General features: G+C 38.9%; 1 protein-coding gene across 3 annotated transcripts; it reads left to right on the forward strand.

Moving 5' to 3' along the window:
* Positions 1 to 4,588: 4,588 nt before the first annotated feature.
* On the forward strand, positions 4,589 to 23,209 carry aff3 (AF4/FMR2 family, member 3). Of its 3 annotated transcripts, none has more exons than XM_057336823.1 (18): positions 4,589 to 4,898; positions 10,643 to 10,720; positions 10,893 to 10,926; positions 11,530 to 11,587; positions 12,086 to 12,137; positions 14,500 to 14,537; positions 14,903 to 15,092; positions 16,745 to 18,757; positions 19,315 to 19,430; positions 19,762 to 19,915; positions 20,002 to 20,135; positions 20,233 to 20,296; positions 20,480 to 20,616; positions 21,315 to 21,386; positions 21,545 to 21,638; positions 21,743 to 21,792; positions 21,898 to 22,091; positions 22,253 to 23,209. In XM_057336823.1, the coding sequence occupies exons 1-18, from the start codon at positions 4,830 to 4,832 to the stop codon at positions 22,372 to 22,374; spliced, it is 3,669 nt and encodes a 1,222-aa protein (XP_057192806.1). In that variant the 5' UTR covers positions 4,589 to 4,829; the 3' UTR covers positions 22,375 to 23,209. The 3 variants fall into 3 exon arrangements, with proteins under 3 accessions (XP_057192806.1, XP_057192807.1, XP_057192808.1); XM_057336824.1 differs by having other exon boundaries at positions 4,590 to 4,848; XM_057336825.1 differs by lacking the exon at positions 4,589 to 4,898 and adding an exon at positions 5,527 to 5,567.
* Positions 23,210 to 23,882: the final 673 nt, after the last annotated feature.

Below are 23,882 nucleotides of genomic sequence, written 5' to 3' on the forward strand. Positions count from 1 at the left end.
GTATGATACGAATGTTATTTTGCATATCTGTGAAGTTGTGTTACCCTGACCTCATATAAGAGGTAATGAATCTTTCCCTTAAATATTGTTTCTCTATGACGTTAACTAATCGATGAACAACAGTTTGTTCCATGTCTGATTCTGAGGTAAATCTACCTGAAAGGAAAAAATCATGTTTGGGACATGAGATGTTTGTGCATCATTGACACTTATGAGTCACACCAGTGATACTAAATGGATTTCTTGCATGTCCCTTACATTCTGAGTGTAAGGTTTTTTCAACATGTCATGACAGTCCTGACAGCAACATGATGCTGTTTCCCACACAGTCTAAAAAGAGGTAAAGTGCACTAATCCTTCCGTTTCCTCTTTAAATATGCAAATGTACACGTTTTAGTTGCCCATGCCAACGTTCATAAGCCATCGATAAGATGAACTACACTTTCTTTAGAAAACACACTAGCTAGCTCAGAGTGGTTATTGTACTGTTCTTAATTATTAAACTAGTAAATTTCCTGTTTGAATTATTTGAGGTCTTGCATGTATATTAAAATATATTTGCGTCTCATAGATTTGCATTTACCTTCAGGCATATTATTCAGTGGAGAGATCTAAAACAACTTGTTGTTTTCATTCTTATACATATTCTTCACTCTTGGTTATTATATGAGGTCCATTTTTATACATTAAGAATATTTCAGTTTTATTAACTAGTTAAGATTACTGACTCAGAAAATCAAACTATAATTGCATTCTATGTGTATGTCTTCCAAATTGTGTTGAAATATAAAGGCCACCTTGAGGAGAAAAAAACACTGTTTCTTTAAATGAGAGCCTCTTTTCTTTTTGTCTATATACTGTATGGTGGCCCATTCCCAATTGCAAGAATATATGCCTGGCTAAACTAGATAAATAATAGCTTGCATATTGGTGCTATTCATAACCAGCCTTGTTATGCGATTTGCATGCGCTTATCCTCAGGTTTCCATAACGTTCACTTGTCATTTACATCTCGCAGTACCTGCACTCGGTAAATATCCAGTCTATTACACATTTATTTTTCTCGCCGCATTCTGTAAAATAAACGATATACATGACATATCTAATACGAGTCTTACATCATATTTTTAAATGAGGACTAGTTGTTTTGCCTTGAGCAACATCAGCAATAGCGCGCACTGATCCCCTCATCTGCCGACCTGCTGCTGTTTGTATAACTGCATGTAACATGTAGCCTAGATGTGTATATATACTGTATATAGACAGAGGATTTAACGTCTGATATGATGTTCGAGACATAAACTGAATAGAATGCTGGTCTAATAATAAATATCAACTCGTGCGTAGAGGATTACAGAAAAATAAACGCACTGAAACGCGGTGCGTCAAAGGGAGGATGCGCGCTTACCCTGTCAGTAGTGCCTGGACGCAGCCGCTCCAGTAACCTGCACAGGACGACCCCATCCTTTAAAGAAGATTGCAGAAATCCATCCGGATCCGAAATGGTCTTTTTCGGCGACTCCAAAACCCCAAGCGTAATGAGCCACGTAACCGTTTGTTCCGCCGGATTCATGGCCACACCAGCAAGGTCGATGCTTTCAGTATGTGTACAGCGAAAATCAGGCTATCTATTATTACCCAGCCGTCAAACTGGGCACCATTTTCTCTAAATCTGTTGTTTGAGGTGATTTCGCATTATATGGTATTTAGTCCGTCTTGCGCCATAGAGATGAGTATCGCTATCCCTTCGCCCCCATTTCCTTTATTACGACACGCTTTCAAACGCCTTTCACTGGAATACAGTCAGTGCAGTAAACCTGCATCGTCTGCTTCACATCTTCCGGCAGATGACATCACAGCATAGACAGCTTTATGTGACTAGTCTTATCCCGCCTGCTTTGCATTTGGACTGTACATGGGTTCAACTCGTCTTTACATGACAAATGTGTCAAAAGAATATTGTGGTGTGTTTTTTTTTTTCATTACGACGCGTTACGTCGTAGTGTATTAAGGATGAGAAAAATGCACGTGATGAGAGACTCGTCGTGAAATGAGATACATAGGCTACACGGTGTGAGTTGAAAGCGTGTTCATCAGTATTAATAAGAGAACACACATCCTTTCCGATTGTTTCATTTTTAAACAGGTTATATTTGATCATGAAACGTATGCAGTTATTAAACAGTCCGCGGGGTGGCGTACTTTATCATAACATTTGACAGTCCTATTACTCAGTCAAAGAGGTGTGCAAGACAGTCATACATTTATTCTTGTTTTATATATATTTTATCACTTGTTGAATAACATTGATATGTTTCCATGTGTGTCTGGCAAAAACGATACGATAAGAGATTCAGTGTGTCCACTGTGCTGGTATATTTTTAGTACCATAATATTGAGCAACATGGCAGTACATTGAAACAAAGTATAATCTAATTTATCCTAAAAGTGTGATGGAATTGAAAAATCAAAATAACAACAAATCAGCATTTACCACAATCATGAAAAACATCACCAGTTAACCTCACAACTTCTCCCTCCTGAATCATCTGGCTAGCTACCTAGAGGAATCTGAGTTCCCAGTGGGTCACCATGGATACCAGTAGAGGTTCAGTGCCTGTCTCCAGAGTCAGTGGAGGAGAGAGCCAACCCCTCTGTGGCTGGGAGGGAGAAACATCATGTTTTAACAGGCCTGCCACGGGATTACCCACAATCCCCCAGACCCACCATCATAGTTGCTGTAACAAAGGACGCCTCGGCTATAATTTCCTTCTTGAGCACTCTCTAGATGACCCCTTTCCCTTTTTAATGACTTTAAAAATACATTTTGCTACAATTTCTTATTGTCGCTACATTCTTTTGGTTTTATGTGTGTAAACAGCAAAAAAAAGCTGTGAATGTTTATTGACACTCATTACTATTTTATGACTGTTTTCTCCTATGCAGTGCGTCACTCATCTGCTTCTGTTTCTGTTGGAGAGATAATAACTCTATTACTCAAGATAATATTCTGCCTCCACAAAAGGCCTCAGATGCACATTGATTAAATCCTCAAACAAGCATGTCGTTTTCCCATACGTCTCTTGTTTGTGCTTTACTCGGAAGTGTTGCTTTTAACTCTCATTTTAGATTCAAATCAGCTTCACTGATTCACTTTAGTCAGATTGCATTACTACTTTGAAATTTATTTTTTACACTGCATGCTTTCCCTTTTAGACTGATTTCACACTGCCTCTCTTATGCGCTTGCTTGCTTTTTCTCGGTTTCAATCTTTCTCCAGGTGTGTATCTCAACATATGGATGAGTAATGACTAAGACCAAGAGGTCATAAGCAGCACATGCTGGGTTTGAGTAATGAAACCACTATGAGACAGACAAGTAGCACATCTGGGACAGTCCTGTCATCACCATATGCAGACCGTCTTCATTTTGTTTCTTAAACCACACAGCGCTGAACAACCACACACAGTGTACTGGATATCGTAACCTACTGTACTGTCCTTAGTGAAGTTTGCTCTGGAATGCATATTGCTCATACTTGAGGTTAAAGCGATAGTTCACCCAAAAATGAAAATTCTGTCATGAATTACTCAACCTCAAGTTGTTCCAAACCACTCCAAAAGAGTCTAAATGTCTTTGTTCTGTTGAACACAAAGACCGTTACCATTAAAATGGTAGTCAATGGTGCCCCAGAAATATCAGTTGCTAACAGTTGCCATCTTTCTTTGTGTTCAACCAAACAAATACATTAATAGAGGTTTGGTACAACTTGAGGTTGAGTAATTCGTGTGAGAATTCTCATTTTTGGGTGAACTATCACTTGAAATATGTGATGAAACCACTAATCATAAGTATTATACTTTGGCTGGTTAGTGAAAGTGTGTCTTCCTAAGCATCATAAATCGTCTCTTACAGTAGATCACATGATGCTTAATGCATTAGTGTCTATTCATTCATATTTGTGAACATTGTGGAGAAATCAGGGAACTGGGGAGATGTCCAATTACAGGGTGTGGGGGTGTGCACTGCATGCTGAGTAACAAAAGGTCATTCTCTCTCTCTCTCTCTCTCTCTCTCTCTTTCTTCCCCTCTCTCTCTCGCTCCTCTCTTCTCCTCTCTCTCTCTCGCTCTCTCTCTCCTCCTCTCTCTCTCTCTCTCCGCTCTCCTCTCCTCTCTCCTCTCCTCTCCTCTCTATCTCTCTCTCTCTCTCTCTCTCTCTCTCTCTCTCTCTCTCTCTCTCTCTCTCTCTCTCTCTCTCTCTCTCTCTCTCTCTGAACAAATTCAAATGCATTGGGAAACTCCTACAGTTTCACTGGAGATTGGGTCCTGCCTTTATCTGCAGTTATGTAATAGTTCTCTTGGAAGATCCTCAGTTATTGGAAATGACGTCTCACTTAAAATCCATACTGAGTCTATTAGGCAGACACAATTAATTCACTAAAAATCAGTTTGTTAAAATGTTTGCTTTAAAAATATAAAAGGGTATTAGTTTGTTAAATATAAAAAAAATCTTAATACAATTGTATAAAATTAATAGATAGATAGATTAATTTCCCAGATGAATACACGCTTTAGCTTCTCGTTGACTGTATTTCTCTCCTCCCTTATTGCTTACGCACAAGCCTCTCTACGAGCATCTTCTTCCACCGCCGTCAGAGCTCTCTGACGCGATAAGGTGCATGATCACCGGGTCGGTACACGCAGCCTCCGCCCATCGCGTGCTTCCACAGAAACCCCGACCGTGGCTCTGATGCGTGACCTGTTGACGCGCAGCGCAGTCCTGCGCTTTTGTACCTGCCAAAATGGACAACTGAACAATCGACCTCAACATGCCTACCGTTTATGGAAGTAAGGGGAAACTTTCTAGTATTTGTTTCATGCTTCAGCACGCGTCCCAGGTTAGTGACATTTAAAATCTCAATATTTCAGTACGTTTGTTTTTAGCCAGCGAAAAAAGACTGGCTGATCAAGACGGATTTGTTTAGAATTAATATTACAAGTAGTGGTGGTAACATTATCATTGATTATACCAGCAAGACAAAAAAAAACAAAAATAGCGAAAGCAGTCATTTAAAGAAATATGCGCTCTATAAACTGACAGCTTCTCTGAGATGTGATGCTTTTTGGTTTTGGCAGTTGAACTGTTTTCCGGTGAGAATACCTTTGAGCGCAAGTTTGGTGTTTTCGGTTTTGCAGTGCGGCGCGCGCAACCTTGATTATGTGGTTCAAATATTCAAATTCAAAATTTCAAAACTTGACTTCCTCTTCTGTCACACTAGAGGGTTTCTTGACTCTGTGAAGGCGATTATCACCTGCCTCTGTTGTTGTTACATCATTTTTTTTGTCGCTGCGCCTTAGTATCTCGGTTTGGACTAATCCACAGAGACGCAATGGCATCAAGGGGATTTTGTGGGCTTTCTGACTAAAGCTTGCTTGTAATAATATTTATTGAGGCGTACGCCTGAATAGTAATTAAAAACAACCTGGGAAAAGACAAGTTGAAGATCAATGTGCATTATGACCACTCAAAGGTAGCCTACTGGCTGGAGCGAGAAGACCAGTTCTAAGTAAGTAGCCTAAGGTTAAATGCGGTCATTGAAGTTTGGGAAATTCTCTCTCACACGCTCATATACTCTTTCACTCATGCAAACATTGGCTTTCCAGATGACTCATTGTGTCAGTCATTCTGAAGATAGTCAAACAGGTGCTGTGGTGGTTGTTTAGACGTGCACATGCTCAGAGTTGCAATGTAATAACAATAGGAAGGCTTTATAAAAAAGAAAATCTTCACACCTGTGTGTGATTCAGACCCTGCACTGAGAGCATTTGAGGGCTTATATCTGTATTTAAGTGTATGTGTGCAGACAACCACAATGGCACTTAAATCACCTGCAGACATGCAGATGACAGCTGTGCAGCGTTTATGTATACTTTGATCACAGATATAGTGCTCCATTTATAACAAGTGACACTTCACAAATATTAATTGGTAAATATTTTCTAGAGCACAATTGCTCATGCATAACTTTTTTATTATGCTTGTTTGTTTGTGTGTGTGTGTGTGTGTGTGTGTGTGTGTTTCCTTTATGAAAAATTCTATATGCTTTATGTTTACATTTAATACTTAACTTGTACATTAAAACTGTAAAATCATCATTTTTAATCTCTGCAAAATAAGGGGATTAGGAATTTATTTGAGTAGAATTTAGCTGAATAAAAATGTTTGGACTGTTTACAAAGAAAATCTATATGAATAGGATTGTTCTATAGAGGATTTACATTTCTCAATGAATAGTGAATAATCGTTTTGGAGGGAAAACGCTCTCTCACACAGATTAAAATGCGGTGATTTTTGCAGTTCACCACACTTAAATTCTATATTAATAACATGTCTATTTTGCATTGTTGTTTTTAAATCAATATTTAAAATGTATATAATGAATGTTTAAGGGAGCTTTTAATTTTAGGTAGTGTGACTGGTCACCATTTTTTACCAACTTTGTAGAGGGCCCTATGACGTGGTTGGGTTGTTCATTAAGGTCTTCTTTTGTAAAGTCTACTATTTGGACCCAGGGGTGTTCAATCATTAAATTTTTATTCTGGACCTGATGATTTTTTTGCTAGCCCTGGGTGTGACTAATCTTTCATGCAGTCTCCCAATTAATACAGTCAATAGACAGCATGCGTAATTATTAAAGTACCAGTATGCTGTTTAGAATAGTTTTTATTTGCTACCGTCGTGCAGTTTGTAAGATGTTTGATGTGTAAGGGTTATCTTAGTACACTGTTGGATTTTTCATATCCGCCTGTTACTATGAGTCTGAACTTTCTAAAACATCACATCCACAGATGTGGTCTTGGGTATAAGTAGAGCAGGTGTCTTTACAAGCATGAGTCATTTGGCCTCGTCTCTCTGCAACAACGCTGTCATTCTTTTCATTAGGGCTATGTTTTGATGGAAAGAGAGGCTGATTGCTCGCATTAACACACACATGGCATTGGGATTGGTCCAGCTGTTCTTCTCTCACAAAAATGATTGTTGGCCTTGTGGCAACTTTAACCCCTTAACCTGGTTTTTGTATAAATGTGTCGTGACTCTAAAGCATTTAAGGACCAAGAGTTAAAGACCGAGAGAGAGAGATAGCTGAAGTGGAAGGTTCACCTGGGAAGCCTTGTTGTTGGAGGAGAAAGATGAGTCCTTGGTGACTGAAGCAACGAGAGAGATAATGAAGCAGGTGGATGAGTGGAAAGGGGGAGGAGCTTTGCTCTAGAGGGAAGATTGTGTTTTTGAGAGTGATTTTGCTACAGGGTAGGAAGAATGATTGAAATAAATTAACTGTATTTAGACTGCAAAATACAGAAGTTGGATCTGAAATGTAGGTGCATTTACACTGACTATTCAGTGCTGCAGAGATTGCATGCATTTATAAATGTATAAATAATGGTATGAGATTAATATCTGGCTTTCATGCACCAATACATCTGTTTTGAGTGGACAAATAGCAACCTTAAAGTCCCAATATGTAAGATTTTTGCATTAATATATATAAAAAACAGTGTCCCAAATGTTTCCATGTTTGAATCCAGAGGAATTTACCATTTTAACCAGTGTAACCTCTGTCCTCATTACATCCAACACAGCAAAATCGCCAGTGTTAAAAAGGGTCAAATTAACTCTCACAGTGTTTATATTTATTATATACTATAAATATACTATACTCACTTTGAGAGTGTGGATTATATATACACCGTGAGTGTTAGCTTGTTAGCTTGTGCGCTGCCTCATGTAGTCCAAAAAGCCTAGCTGTGGGCAGACAGTGTTAATGGGTTGAACAAAACAGCGACCATAGATGTAAAGAAACGAAGTTGCTTGTCAGATTCAGAGCAAGCTACCATATTTTTTAAAATAAGCCCCAAAACCCGCAACCCGCGACAAGTGATTTTTTAACGCGACTTGACAGAAAAAAAAGCCCAAGGTCGCGTATTATAAGCGGACTTGGCAACTATGTTGATGACGTCGCGGGTGCGACAGTCAGGCATCCAGACTTTGAAAAAGCTATTTCGCTTTTTACAATTTAAATGATAAAACGATACAACGGCAACGATGTAACGCAGCTGTAACGTATAGTTACCTGGGCTTGGAACTATAATCTAATTACTATTTTAGGAATTATAACGCGTTAAATTACTCCGTACCAAAAAAGTAATCAAACTACAGTAATGCGTTACTGCCCAACACTGGTATGGTGACATGACCATACATGAAGTTATGGCTGTACTCAGTGACTTTGATTGGAGGTAGCTGGGTGGGTGTTGTAGGGAGTGGGGGGGCTTGTTGGTTGTGGTTCGGGGCGTTTCATTTGTTGGGACTGTGTGGGTCTGGTCTGGTTGGTCTTGTTTTGTGGTCGATGTCGGACATCAGAGGAATAAAGTTAATTATGCCATTACTACTTTTCCCTGGTTGTTCCTTTGTTCTCTGTTGTTGATCGCGGAATGGGACCGGGTTGGACCTGCACGGTTTCGGCGGGTGGGGTTTCCTGGGTCGCGGCTCGTGGGCTCTCCCTGTTCTTCGTGGACGTTGCTCGGTGGCTTGGTAGGGGTCACTGATTGCAGCTATGACACGTCAGAGGAGATCTGGCCCTCCCGGCTGAGCCTGGTTTCTCCCGAGGTTTTTTTTTCTCCATTATTCATCATTGGAGTTTGGGTTCCTCGCCACAGCAGAGCAGAGCAGTTCAGTGTTGGCTTGCTTACCGGGAGACTGCATTTATTTATTTATTTATTCATTTATTTATTAGATATTATTTATTATAATGATCTTGCTTGGTCTATAAACACCATGCACTGTGCTGTGTTTTACCTTTCTGTGTTTTTCTTATTTGCTCCTGTAAAGCTGCTTTGGAACAATGCACATTGTGAAAAGCGCTATATAAATAAAATTGAATTGAATTGAATTGACCGTATTATCCTCGGGTTCTGTTTTTACTGCCATAAAAATCATAGGTGTTTGACTTCATGTGGCTGCCCAGACTGATCGGCATATGACATTAAATATTGTGAGAGAGATTCGAGAGCAGTCCTGTCGAGTCGCTCTCGCGACACTTTGATGTCACATATAGTGATCGATGTGTAAAGTGCCACCGCATGCAGTCGCACACACCTCATGGCAAAACAATGAGTCTCATGAAAATGCATTAGTAGTAGTTGTTACAGCATGCCACTCTGTTGTTGTTTCTATTAATCCAAGATTTTTTCACGACGTAATGTATGATGTCCTGCGCTTTTGTTGTTGTTTTGCAACCTTACGTATTCTGCCTTTTGTATAAAAGCACCTTTAGAGAGAGAAAAGTAGTTTTCTTTGAACCATTTAAAATATTAGGCTATACAGTATATATATATACTGTATATATATATATATATATTAATATAAGATGTAATGAAGGATTTAACTGATCCCTGCCTTTCAAATACATTTTCTTAATACTCTGCTATTCTTTGAAGATTACAAAGTTTGGTAATGTCTGCAAAGAATAAATAATTTGCATTTGGTATCACTGTAAATGTAGTACAGTTAGGTTTTGTAGTCATTGTAAATGTAACTATGAAATCTCCAGTGTGTCTGGTTTGCTTGTAATTAGATCTGTTTAAATTATGTGTAATCCAGCAAACACTTACTGTACATCTGTTTCCCTGACGACTATCACTAGATAACTCATCACCGTTTCACAGACTGCTTCCTGTTCAGTGCCACATACACACAAACATTCTCTACCAGAAACCGCACACAATAAACGATATGTTGTTTTTTATCTGAGTATTTCATTAATCACACACTTTATGAGAAATGGCCGAACTTCCACAATTCCATGGAAACTGTTCTCTTTAAAAAGGTCATGAACTCTCCTGCAAAGTTCATTTAAAAGCATCTCTTTAGATCAAAATGAAACTAGACTTTGTAGACTTCTGCAACACCCACAGTACACTTGCAGCAGTTTTACATGGATTTCATGAATTTAAACCAATACAGACACAGTTATAATTAAAGCCGTTTTAAGGGAAAAGCATCAGCTACACTGCAAAATACTACTTTGGCTTAATTTGTGAAGATTGAGCTATCTGGCGATCAGAGAGAAGGTGGTATATTTGAATTAGCTGTTGTTCTCTATATTTCAGTGATTTTGTCTATTAATTTAAATGTGTGGCAAACTGTATGTGAAACGTGTATAAAATTATTATATGTGTATAATATTCAATAGCAGTTTAATATAATCAATAATAAGTTCATAATAATTTCAATGAGTGGTTTGAGGAAAGCGTTCATTTGGCAAATGATCATTAAAACCCTCTGAAGTCATCACTTGCTTTATCACTCGGTTACCACCTCTATAATATTTTAAGGTTTAGGGACACTTTTGAAGCATTTTTGAAAAACTCCATATAGAGGAAGCTTGTAATGTCTTTATACCTCACAATACATCAACGCCATCTCAAAAGTTAAATTCACAATCGCTGTAAAGTATTACGATGCCAGTGGATAAAAACATTGCGAAAGGCTGTGATACATATATCACAAAACGTCTGTTTGTTTCTCTTCTGAACCTCAGACTAAAAGCACTTTTTCATTTGTCCTCTTATTTCTCTTCAGGATATGACCCAGTCCTGGCCTTACCAGCAGCCCCCAGAGGAAGGGGGTACTCAACATTTCCTGTACTCACACTCAAAGGTACTCACATGAGTCATTATAGACTGCCAGCAAGCACGATAAATTAGACAATATATCGCACAGGCTCCTGTAGTGTCTCTGTCTGTCACTGTCCCCTCACCTGCCTTTTGTGAGATGCTAATTTTGTGTGTTTGTGAGACTGACACAGGTTTATTCTTTTTATTTGTCACAGGAAGGAAAGCAGTCCAATTCCCGTCACAGACATGGTAAACATGCTACGCTTAATTACAAATTTGTGTTCCATTATAAATTTGACTTGAATTCTAGTCAGAATGTTTTGTTCCTGATTCAAATAAAATTTGAATGTAAGAAAATAACTTGGAATCAAAAGCTGACGTGAGTAACTTCCAGCGTTATCAAACTGAATTTCAAATGACAAGTTTTGTTTGCAATAATGATTGTTTTCAAACTAATTCTGAACTTTCCTCCTGTCTTCCATTGGTTGGCCAAATAGCCACCCCAAACTTATTTCATTGGTTAATACAGATCATTATTTTGATGGAACAACAGAGCAACAGGGTTTACAATTTTAGGAAATTCAACGTACCAATGAAGTACTAATAGCATGTTATGCTGGAATAAACAAATATTTTAATTAAAAAACACACTTCAGCTTTAAAAAGTAAATCAGTTGTATATGGTGCACAAACCAAATATGTATGTGCATAATAAAATAAAGTAAAGTAAATCAAAATAAAATAGTGTGATTAACTTGCACAGTCTGTACATGTGTACACAGCTATACTAATGTAGATGTGTTTTTACATTGTTCTCTAAATGATGTTTATCTCTATGTTTTTCGCTCTCAGTGAGGGATGGTGTCTCTTTGAGGGTCCCCTCACGTCCACACGTGGCCCCTCACAAATCGTAAGTGAACAGCACACCACCCGAATCTATTCACAGTTACTAAGTACCAGCTTGTGTCTGAACTGCTTCTGACCGTGAGCTTTATTGTACCATAAACTATTAACTTCACGACATTCTGTGTTGAACATCTATACATATTAGCATGTTTAATCAGTTAAAGGATTCTGGAATTTTACTGCTTGGGACCAACTGCTGTTTAAAACTAACTTCATACAGAGGGTTCAGTCAGCAATATATCTTATCTCTAAGCACCAACAAACTTCACTGACCTCATAAACTTTACTGAGTTAGTATCTAATTACAGAGCTGGTTAACACAGCCTCAGAGGGTCCCTGCAACACGCCACCATCAAAAAACAAGAACTGTTTTATATCGGGGCGCTGTGTTTATGAGTGTGTTCTCTTTGAAACTTGTAATGTGATACAATCTCTGTCAAGATGGTGTGAAGTAGTCATATTTAAGATGCTTATGCTGACCGCGTTGTCTTTTCTATCCCAGCATGCTCGCTGATGACTTGAAACTCAGCAGTGACGAGGATAACAGGGATGAGGTAGGAAAGGAATGGGAGGGATCACAATGCTGATTGAAGTCCCATCTGTTAATTAAAATAACCTTTCTGATAGTGTTTGCTTAAAAAACACACTAACTGGACCAACCTGAAAAGTACAGTTGTTTAGCATGATTTGAGCTAAAAAAAAATCTAAATTTATGATACCATAGAGTGATGCAGAGATGACGTATTGTTGTATGCAAAAGCCAGAAGCAAGTTAGCATTTTAGCACTTCAGGTTCCATCGCCCCAAAGTCTATGCGTTTTTTAATGGGTTTTTGGTTAAATGCCTAAAATAAGGTTTGTGGTTAACAAAACCTCTAAATATCTTCATGTTTTATTCTATGACAAAATCCACCAGTTATAACCCTTTTTATCATGTCTTAAAACGGTGGTTGCTAACAAGTTTGCTAAAAGCGACTACATAGCCTACTTTGGCGGGGAGATTAAATGTCATTACGCATAAAAATTTCACAAATTATGTCAAATAGACGCAAATCCCTAAAAACGTTGATGGATATTTATTCACTGAGTAATTACTTACCAGGAAACACATTTTTAATAAAGTTTTTAAAAAGTTGTTGGAGGCTTGGTGGTGGTGACGTTGATATCGAGTGACCGCGACTGTTAATAGCATCATGTTAGCTTTTTATGTCTGCCGATACATATGCCTAAAAAATATCAAATATTGTGTTAATTCGTAAATATCTTGATAGACAAAACATTTTAACATCATAAACCTCTGTTAATCACAGAGCTCATTTCTTGCGATCTTCCAACTCAGCGCTAACTTCAGAGTTGGCCTACAAAAATATGCCATCTCTGCGATACTCTATTGTTGTCCAGTGTTTTTGCTGATATGAAACCTAACTTTGTCAAACAGTTTTAATGGTTATTTCCCTTCCTCACAGATATGAGTTGTAGCCTACCTGAACAAACAGCTTATACTGTATGTTTGACAACATGCATTACACGCACAGTTTCATGTGACAGTTCTGTTCGCATACTGTCATTGCAGAACTTGCAAAGCAATATTCTGATATGTTCACATGTAATACTTCCAACCTCACTCAAACTTTGTTTTCTAGGTAATTTTAATCTTAGGTTCTTTGTTTTATTAAAGGGGTCATGCAACTGTGTTTCATGCATTCTGACTTATTTACAATGTTAAACATGCTGGCTTCAACTTGTCAAAAAACGAGTTGGACGTATGACATAGTATTTCTGTGCTCGATACACTCCCCCAGCGTTCGTATAGGTTTCGTAACGTTTTTTTGTCTGTGTCTTGTTGGCAATGGGTGCGCACGTGCCCCCCCTTTCGGAAATAATCGTACAGCTGTATCTGTCTTTTATAAATGTGATCAAACTAAAGACTCTACGGATATTTGAAGGGTGCGATACTATTCTGTAAGGACTCAAGATTAACATGAGATATGCAGAAACTGTCTGAGTTATGGTCACTTTAAAGTAGGAGTTCACCCAAAATATAAAATCTTTAATCAATATTCACCAAATCCCAAGCCTGTATAAGAACACAAAAGATATTTTGAAGAACGTTGATAACCAAACAACACTGGACCTCATTGACTTCAATTTCATGGATACAAAACTACTGAGACTTTTCTCAAAATATCTTCTTTTGTGTTCCTCAGAGGAAAGAATCATGGGTTTTGAATGACATGAGGGTGAATAAAAGAATTTGAGGTGAGCTAGCCCTCAAAGAAGAGTTTGAAAATCTTTATTTATTTATTACTTACAGTTCCACATTCAGTATGCGTAAATGCACACTGAATTGTAAATGATCTTTTTCTTGTATTTCTTTACTTACTGAATTAAAGTTTTTCTTGCATGTATTTCTAATCTGTGTTTTAATTACAAACCTTTACAAACAAACTTAGCACAGAAGCTCCAGTATGTGTTGATTTTCATGCACAGCTGGCAGAACACTCATATTTGTTGTGTAAAATACAAATCTTGTTTTTGATGAGGGATTGTTTTTGGATTGTAAAATGACAGTTAGTCTTAAAGTTACATTAGAAATCCTACTATTCTTTTCTATGCAGTGCTCAGTATTTTTGTTTATGTCCATACAGTATGTGTTTGTTGGACTGTTGATTTAAAATGTTAAATTGAGGACACCAGCTACTAGTGCGTGCCTGTATCCCACACTCTCAACCCAGGACTCCAGGTTTATGAGTCATAACAGGCTGAGTCATTCAAGACGCTTGTGACCTTTCTGGCTCACTGCAAGACTGTGCTGGGATCAATGTTTCCTTTTGCTTTGGTCAAGATGCTAATAATTACCATTCAGTTGAAGATTCCAAGTTGAAACTGTCTTTTATTTATTCTAATCTGTCAAACAGGGAAGTGAGCAAACAACTTCTTGGGCAGATAATGACCGGTAAGTGTGTGTGCATTGTGATGTGTTCATATATGTTTGTAACTGTATGAAGTGTCAGTATGTTCTAATGCTTGTGTGTGTGTGCGTGCGTGCGTGCATGTGATACATATCGAAGAGGTCAGAATATGTGGAATGTGACAGCTGGATGATAAACCGTTATTCGTCTCTTTTGGCTTTTCAACATGTTTAATCCTCTGAACACCTACACACACCACTTAAATTCCAAGCATTTTGTCAGTGTTTAGTCTGTGTGCCTGATAGGATTTTTGGATTTCGTTTAAACTTGATAGATAATCTTCTGTAAATGTATCTAAACGTATATCTTAAACTAATCCCTGTTTGTCATGTGCATTATTTATTGACAGCTTGTCAAGCCGGCAGCAGCGCACACACACACATGGCGGACGGGTGAGACATTCTAGCTCAGGGTCGTCGGGATCCGACTCCTCCAGCGAGTGGGAAAGCGGTAGCCATCGATCACGCAGCCCGAGCCCAAGAACGCGTGCCCAATACGGGTCACCGACCCGGCAGCAAAATCTAAACTGTAGCACAGAGGTAAACGGATACATTTTCACGTTCATCTGTTATTTTGACATATCTGCTATTTCCTATTGACCTCTGTCTCTTTCTGCAACATTATGTAGCGGAAGAAGTAAAAAGGAACGGTGGGGGTGGAGAGAGAAGAATGTGGAGGGGGGACCACAGCCCCCCCGATATTTAGAATCTTGGTGTCATGTCAACATGTGGTGCACCAGATGACTAAATAGATAGGAAGTGCTGTAGTACCTAATGTAATTAATGTCCACATTCATTTCAGAACAGAAAACAGAACATAGCGCTTAGTTGGTTCAGGAATATTTAACATTTGTTGACACAGTTTCACAGACAAGGTTTAAGATTAGTCCCAGACTAAAATGAATTTTGAGCTGTCTTAACTGAAAATAACTGGCCCTGACGTATCTTAAAATATGTCAGTGCCATTGTTTTGTTTCAAGATGGACATCACTAATGTTTTTTTCTATGGCATTTTAATAAAAGCTACTTAAATAGCCTAAATTAACTATGGCATAGTCCTGGTTTAGGCTAAGCCTTGTCTATGAAACCGGGTCATAATTTGTTACCTGACTAAGCTTATTACTTCTCAAAGATCTTCTCATGCTGTGTTATTGTTTCGTATGGATAGACACATTAAGATAGATTTTTTCTATCTTAATGTACAGTATATTTGCACTATGTTTGCACCATGTGTACACTTTCTTCTAGACTAAGCTCCTGACGCCAAGTTAAATTCCTTATGTGTGTAAACATACTTGGCAATAAAGCTCCTTCTTCTGATTCTGATGTCTTTGCGTAATCAAGTATGCGGCTGTATCGAAGATTGGGCATTTTTTGGGCTTGTGGACAACTTTATAAAAGGAGGGATTAAAAGCCCCAGTAGTGGAGAGCTGCTACACCACCATATGAATGAAGGTGTCTGTGTGACATAGCTGGCTTGATTACTGAACATGCCATCTATTTGGAACCTGTGGAGAAGGGAGGGAACACCATGTGTTTTTCATCTACATGTAGTCATGCAGCGTCTCTGAGGAACTGCTTGGAAACGCCACACAGTTCCAGGTGGAGGGGGGTGGAAAGGAGGGGCACTGGGAAAGGGGCACAAGAGATGCAGTGTCTGTACTGGAGAGAGAGAAAGGGGAAGGGGGAATGTTTGAGGGAAGGAGTAAAAGTTTAAATTAGCTCTGGTCAGCTACCGGAGGAGAGTAAGGAAAGTACAGTCTGGAGCTTAAGTATTAATGTGAGTAATACTTCTAATATTCTATACTGTTTAAACTGCGACTAATTTTCTAACTTTGTGATCTGTAGTAGTATGGATCAGCAGGTATTAGGCTATGTTGAGAGTGTGAACTTTGTGGAATCTCTCTCCTTCCCTCCTTTCCACTGACACACTAGTCTGTTTACATAACTGCTCATGTTACTTATTCATATTTTATTATTTCACAATGTCTTCTTACGCAGATGATTTTGCAGTAACTGTGGTTTAACTGTTGTCATCCTCATTGATTAAAGAATGTATGGTTAAAACCAGATTTAATGGTCATCATAATCTAGGTTCCTCTATTCCCCTGATATTTGAATTTGTATTTACAATATGTTGTGATTTTTTATTTATATTAAATGTTACTTCTGTCTAATTTACTTTTGGGCAGAGTCCGCCGTCTACACAGTGGCAGCTGGACAGGTGGCTTGAGAAAGTCCCCAAGAGACTGACTGACCACGACCCAGGAGGAGGACGACGCCGGAGTGCAAAATCTGACTGTGGGCGAGGACCATCACCAGGAAAATACTGGAGCAGAGACTCTGAGTCAAGACAGGATTACAGTCCATGTGACAGTCCGGTCCCTAGTCCACAATTTCACTATAGCCCCAGAAACAGTCCTCATGCCAGCCCTGAATATAGTCCTTGCCCCAGTCCAGGAATTAGCCTCGTGCCAAGTCCAGTGCCAAGTGTGTGCCCAAGTCCAGGAGAGAGCCTCAGAGAGAGTCGAAGTCCCAGTCCTTTACCACCACACCGTCCCAGAAGCCCCAGTCCATGTTTCACATCCACCGCAATACCCACCCAAGATTGTTTAACATATCCTCAGGTTACTCAGCAGGAAAGTCCAAGTCATACTGCACGACCAACTGTTGCCTCCAATCCATCGCATCGTCCTAAAGTCAGGCCATGGGTGCCTCCGGACCATAACACTGACCAGAGAAAAGAGTCTAGACCTAAAGACTCTAGATCCAAAGACACTAGACCTGGTCCTCCTTACCAACATCATTCCAAACACAGCTTGGTGGAAAACTCACGCAAAAACCTTCAACACAAGCCTGAAGCCAAAGGTTCTAAATCCACAATCAAGCAAAAATTTAACCCAACTTCTAACCCAAAGTATCAATCCAAGCTGAACTCTAGACCAAGTCTTAGCCCGAAACAACAAGGTAAGCACTCATCTACAACCAACCATAGTATTCATAATCACAGAACCAGTGAGCCTACAGGAGTATCAATCAACCGGTCAACTTCCAAATCGGGGCATTCATCCCATTTTAATACTTCTAAAAGCTCTGACCGAGGTCCCACCTTAAAACCCAAAGACTCGTCCAGAAACCGCGTAAACAGTCAATCCAGCCACAGCTCGAACTCTAGCTCCAAGTCTAAACATTTCCCTGATACCAAGCAATCCAGTTCTAAACCAAGCTCCCAAACAAGTTCCAGCCCAAGGCCCAAGGTTAAACTTGGTGATGCCCCAGTGCCCAGATCTGGGCACCCACAAAAACATTCAAATCCCAGAGAAAGAGAACAGGAGGTGGACAGCCGAGGTAAAGCCCAGGGAGTACCCCTGGTGCCGACCGGCAAGGAGCCGAGACAAAGGAGACTGGCAGAGGAGCAGCTAACAAGGCGCCGCTGGGTTCAAAGTTCTGACGAAGAGGAAGACGAGGAGGTCAGGAGAACAGAGGAAATAGAGAGGAAAAGGAAACGGACGAGGGAGCATGAAACTGAATGGCAAGCAGTGCAGCCCAAGCAAAGACCTCATACCAACAGCCAGCATCACCTTTCAGTGGAATCCAATAGCCTAAACCCTGAGGAGCAGAGGAGGAAGAAAAGAAGGCAAAGCAACGAGGACTTTTCTTCACGTCCGCATGTAATAGACTCTAGCCCTTCCCCTCCACTGTCTCCACCCTCCCCTACTCCTGTCATCCAGCCCAAGCCTCCATCATCTTCATCTTCCTCATCCTCATCTTCCTCGTCGTCTTCATCGTCTTCCTCTGAGTCAGAATCAGAGTCCAGTCCTCCACGAAATGTTACCAAAGTTCCTGCAGATTCAACATCAGGCCAAAAGAGGCACAACAAACAGAACTCAGGTGCAGGTGGTCAATCCAACAAGTCAAGCTTAAGCACCCCAGAAGCAGATAAAAGGGGTCGGGGCAGGCACAAACTCTACACACTTGTTCCTTTTGGCCGTTCTGAAAATTCTCCAACCATCTCACATCGAGGCCTGAGGAACCTAGTAGTGAGGATAGACCTCTCGCTCCTGTCCAGAGTCCCAGATACAAATGAGGTTACAGAGAGACATTCGTCTTCATCTTTGTCATCAGGAAAGATAAAAGAAAAGACATCAATGAGACATCTTCACCACTCAGAGCAACTGCCTGGTGATGGCAGATGTAAAAGAAAAGTGAGGAAAAATCAGTCATTGTAATCTTGCTAAGTAAGATGTGTTGCTGGATCTAAAAATGCCTTACACAACCCCTAAAATCAGAGGGTAAATGAGTCCTAAATCAAATCTAAACATTAAAGGGATAGTTTATCCCCCCAAAAAATGAAGATTCTTGTTCATTTACTCACCCTCATGTCATTCCAAACCTGTATGACTTTCTTTCGTCTGCAGAACACAAAAGAAGATATTTTGAAGAACGTTTGTAAACGAACAACATTGGCCATCATTGACATCCATTGTATGGACACAAAACCACTGAGACATTTCTCACAATATTTTCTTTTGTGTTCCACTGAATAAAGAATCATATACAAGTTTTGAACAACATGATGGTGAATAAATGATAACGAAGAAGTACTATCCCTTTAAGCCTAAACATAACCCTGAAATATTATTATTCCAGGACCAACAAAGATGTTTATTCATGAACATGTGCTACTTGGCAAAAGTATGTTTGTGTATATATATTGTGTGTTTTGGTACATATGCACAGTTTGGTGTTTTTGCTGTATTAGGCTGAGAATGGAGAAGTTCAGAGGGTCAATAAGAGAACTCCAGCTCATACAGACAAGCGTTCTGCGTCAGAAAATAGAGATACTGGAGAAACTTGCACTGACAACAAACACAATGGGTATGTTTAGAGCTAAAAATTCTGTTTACTTTAAGTTTTTCTTTCTTCAATCTTTCTCATGCAGATACCGTTTTTGAATGAATTGTTTCCAATATCTTTCTCCGAAAGTACCTTATTTTAAGTGTGTTTTATTTATTATGTTACCAATATGCAATAGTTCTACAGTACTGCATTGACACTTTACTTGGCATTATTGAAACTGTTGGTCACATTGTCAAAAAGTAAACATGGGAAAGGTACATTCATTGCTGTTCCACTAGAGGGCGTAATCTGATGTTTACAGTATGGCTGTGCGCTTTGAATTATGTTCGTTTTACTGTTGTGCATGCAGATGCCAGGAAGATTACTTTTACGCAAAGAGGCCTTTGTCCCCATTGTCTCCTCCATCTGACCCAGTGGAGCGGTCGAAGCCCTCGGTGAAAGCACAGCATACAGAAAAGTACCACACACCTCCAGGAAAAGATCCAACAGCCCAGAAAACGCAAGTATGTAAATTTCAAAAACGTTCTTTCTTTCTTTTGCTTTCTTTTTTATCCACTTACATAATGTAATACAATCAATGCCGCCAAAGGTCCCAAAGATGCAGCCCAAGGTAGAGATGGAGTGTGTCGGGCTTTCAGGACAGCCACAGCCATTCTCTGGATCCCGCGTTCCTCCCCCAAACCTTCCTCCTCACTACAGAGGAACTGTACCTATCAGTGATGTGTAAGTTCAAGTTTGTTAATGCTTCTGTTTCATTTAAACAATGCTCCAATTTAGATGTTGAACTTCTCACTTCTTCTCTTTCTTCCCCTTGTGGTAGTTCTCATCATGCCGAATACTACATGCATGAAGCCAAGAGGTTGAAACATCGAGCAGATGCAATGGTGTGACATCACTTTGAACGTATACCTTAAAAACTGCATGTTGCCACTGGACAACATTTTTTACAAAGATAGTTTGCTTAAGATTTGATTTAATGCACTGCTTAACAAGTATAGCCAGTGTGTATATTTCCTCTACACCTGTTTTATCCACTGTTTTTCAAATGTCTTTGACTTTGTTTTAAGGTGGATAAGTTAGGAAAAGCTGTGAATTATGTGGATGCTGCTTTGTCATTTATGGAGTGTGGTAAAGCCATGGAAGAGGGACCACTGGAATCCAAGTCTCCGTATGCTATGTATGCTGAAACTGTGGAGCTCATCAGGTGTTTAATTTGTAGTATTTAAAACATATTCAAATGTCAACTTTAAGTACATTAACAAACACTCCTGTGTGGTTCCAAACCCTCCTTTCTGTCCTTGGTGGCAAATAAGATGTCTTGCAGAATGTTAAGGAATGACGTGAAACAATGAATGATAGTGAATGGTGACTACCACCTTAAAGGGACAGTTCACCCCAAAATGAAAATTCTGTCATCATTTACCCTCCGATTGTTCCAAAGCTGTGTACATTTCTTTGCTCTAATGAACACAGAGAAAGATATTTGGAAGAATGTCAGTAACCAAACAGATCTCATCCCCCATTGACTGCCATAAGTAGGGAAAATAGATACTAAGGGAGTCAATGGGGGATGAGATCTGCTTCGTTACTGACATTCTTCCAAATATCTTCATTGTGTTTAGCAGAACAAAGAAATTTACATAGGTTTGGAACAATCTGAGGGTGAGTAAATGATGACAGAATTTTCATTTTTGGGTGAATTATCCCTTTAACATCCTATCCCCATCCCTAACATTTTATTGTATGTTTTGGACATATGGAATTGTAAATATTGTAAATAACAATATATATGTTCTATGAGAATTTAAACCCATGTTCTTATTCTACCACATTGGCTATAGGAATTTATTTTACCTTTACCTTCTTTGTGTTTTGATTATTTATGTTTTCTGTGTTGGTTAGATACGCAATGAGACTCAAGAGTCATGCAGGTCCTGGAGCCAGTCAGGAGGACAAACAGCTAGCTGTACTGTGGTAAGTGCACTCCAAAACCCCTTTAGGGGGTCTTATTCTGTTTAAGTTACATTTTAACTTAAATTTAAAATGTACATTTAAAATGACATTTCATTTAGATTTACATCTTGCATCTTGAAGTCTGTTGACAAACAGCAAACTTTGTTTCTGGGTTTTAGTTTCCGCTGTCTTGCTCTCCTTTATTGGCAAATGTTTCGACTCAAGAAGGACCACGCTCTTAAATACTCTAAAGTCCTGCTAGATTTCTTTAAGGTATGTATCATTCTGTGTGTGGAAGGCTTTAAAGCCAATACAGCATTTTAAGGAAATGCCATTTAATACCTTTATACATTTGTACTGTTTTTTACTTTTGTTAGAGTTCTCCAAAAGCACCTCAAAAAACCCCTCCCTGGAACGATTCTGGAAAGTAAGATTTAATAATGCCTGGCCCACACATTTAAATACAGAGCAGCTGTGAATGACCTTTATGTTGGGCTTGAGTGTCAATACATCTCTATTTGTATTTCTACAGGGGATCTGTACCTCCTGCCTCTATTTGCTCTGTCAATATAATGGGACCTCATACAGGCAGCTCACCAAGCAACGTTATCAGCATTCCCCATCGTATCCACCAGATGGCAGCAAACCACCTCAATATTACCAACAGTGTGCTGTACAGTTATGAGTACTGGGAGGTGGCTGATACCCTAGCCAAGGAAAATAAAGGTGAGTTCTTAGGGTTTCAGAGAAGGAGATGCAGTGCTGTTAATGGAAAATTGTTTGCTTTTTCTTCATCTCCTCAGGGCCCCCTTTCTGACTGCATGACATTTTTTTTCTTTTTTTTATGGTTATGTAATCAGGCATTGTCTATTTCTCTGTCTCATCAGAATTTTTTAACTATTTGAACACACTGACTGGACCTTTGACTCTGCACAGCAGCATGGCCCATATCGTCCAGTATACCAGGCAGGGGCTGCAGTGGATCCGGATCAGTGCTAATCTATCATAGCACCATGTAAAGACACTCAAACTCCAAGATCAAGAATGCTTAAAGCCAAAATCATTTAGAATTATGTAATGATTGGGTATTTGAGAGTGGACATCCATTCATGCCTCAGCCTTCTTAGCATTAAATGCGATAATATCCAAGGGCACCGTGTCAAAAATAATCAGGTTTTCTTTAATGCATTTGGGACAATCTTGATTATTGAGATTCTAAGTACTTGTTTCTTAATGCTTAATTTGCTGCAAGTTTTTGCAAGAAACTATTGCTGGCTAATTCTTCAAATGCTGCTTTTCCAAAATGTGCCACATTTTATATGAGAAAAAAAATCCGTAAGTTTGTATGTTTTTAAATGAGCCTTTCATTGTTTCATCTCAATATCAGTGTATGCACTGTGGATGTGAATAATGTTTTTTCAACTGACTGCATTTTTTTGTGCAATAAGTCAGATTGTTGTCATGTAGATGTGATGGTGCTGTTTTTCAATAGCCAGCAAAAAGTCATGTACTCGGTCTATGCAAGGCTATTTATGGCATTGTGAAGTTATTGTAAAATTTAAACTGTAAGAAACAAAAGAACATAACCAGGCTTTTTAAAATAAAGTGTTTTTACAGTAGATTTTGGTCGTTGTTTGTAATGTTGTATGACAAAAATTTGTCTGATTTTTGAGATTTCTGTAGTTAGTGTTGGAATGAAAATGATATTTTTAGAGCAATTCTACAATCCAACATATAGCCACAAATGAACAGAGACTGTACAAATGAATAAGACATTACAATGTCTAGTCTTTGAAATTTTATGGACAATATTGTCTATGATCTATGAAGTGCAGGATTCTTGTTAACACCATGGTACAGTAAAGTAGAAATATCTTTGAAAGAATGTGTCATTGTTTATTGATGTAATATGATTTTAAAGCAGTATCAATAATACCATCATTTAATAAACACTGTATAATATTTTGTTAGCATATGTGGTACCATGGTGATTCTTGTATGCTACCTTGGTTGGTGATAGCTGTGTACACATACCTGTTTGCTGATTTGCAAGGCAAAAATCATAAACGTACAATACAGCCTTTGCCTTATATGGTAATCCCGGTTACGTCAAAATGGCTCTGGGACATCCCCCATCTTTTATTATTTTTAGACCAGTGTATAAATATAGTCTTTCATTGTTAATTTCAGTTGTGGCAACCAATGTTGTTACTGTTAAAATACATACATATATACATAGAACTTCATTTTAAAAATATTCCTATTTACCAAGATCATTTTTATTTTAAAAGATCATGTTTAAAAAATGTAAAAGGAATTTCTTTTGGCCTGAAATAAATGTAGCAGAGGGGAGCGATAACCATATCAACTCTCATGCGTCACCGTTCACACGTGGGGACTTGCCAGATTTACCTTCACCAAACCACACTCCTCGTTTTGCCTTCTAACATTTTCAAAATAAGCGTCATTTAGTATGTTTATAAAAAAAGTGGGAAACAATGTTGACGATCTCAGGTT

This window comes from Triplophysa rosa, linkage group LG6 (assembly GCF_024868665.1).
Source record: "Triplophysa rosa linkage group LG6, Trosa_1v2, whole genome shotgun sequence".
NCBI classification, from domain to species: Eukaryota; Metazoa; Chordata; class Actinopteri; order Cypriniformes; family Nemacheilidae; genus Triplophysa; species Triplophysa rosa.

Coding starts and splice junctions, on each gene's coding strand:
- aff3 (XM_057336823.1), top strand. CDS start 4,830: ATGCCTACCGTTTATGGAAGTAAGGGGAAACTTTCTAGTATTTGTTTC. Junction 10,721..10,892: donor TCCTGTACTCACACTCAAAG/GTACTCACATGA, acceptor TATTTGTCACAG/GAAGGAAAGCAGTCCAATTC. Junction 10,927..11,529: donor CAATTCCCGTCACAGACATG/GTAAACATGCTA, acceptor TTTCGCTCTCAG/TGAGGGATGGTGTCTCTTTG.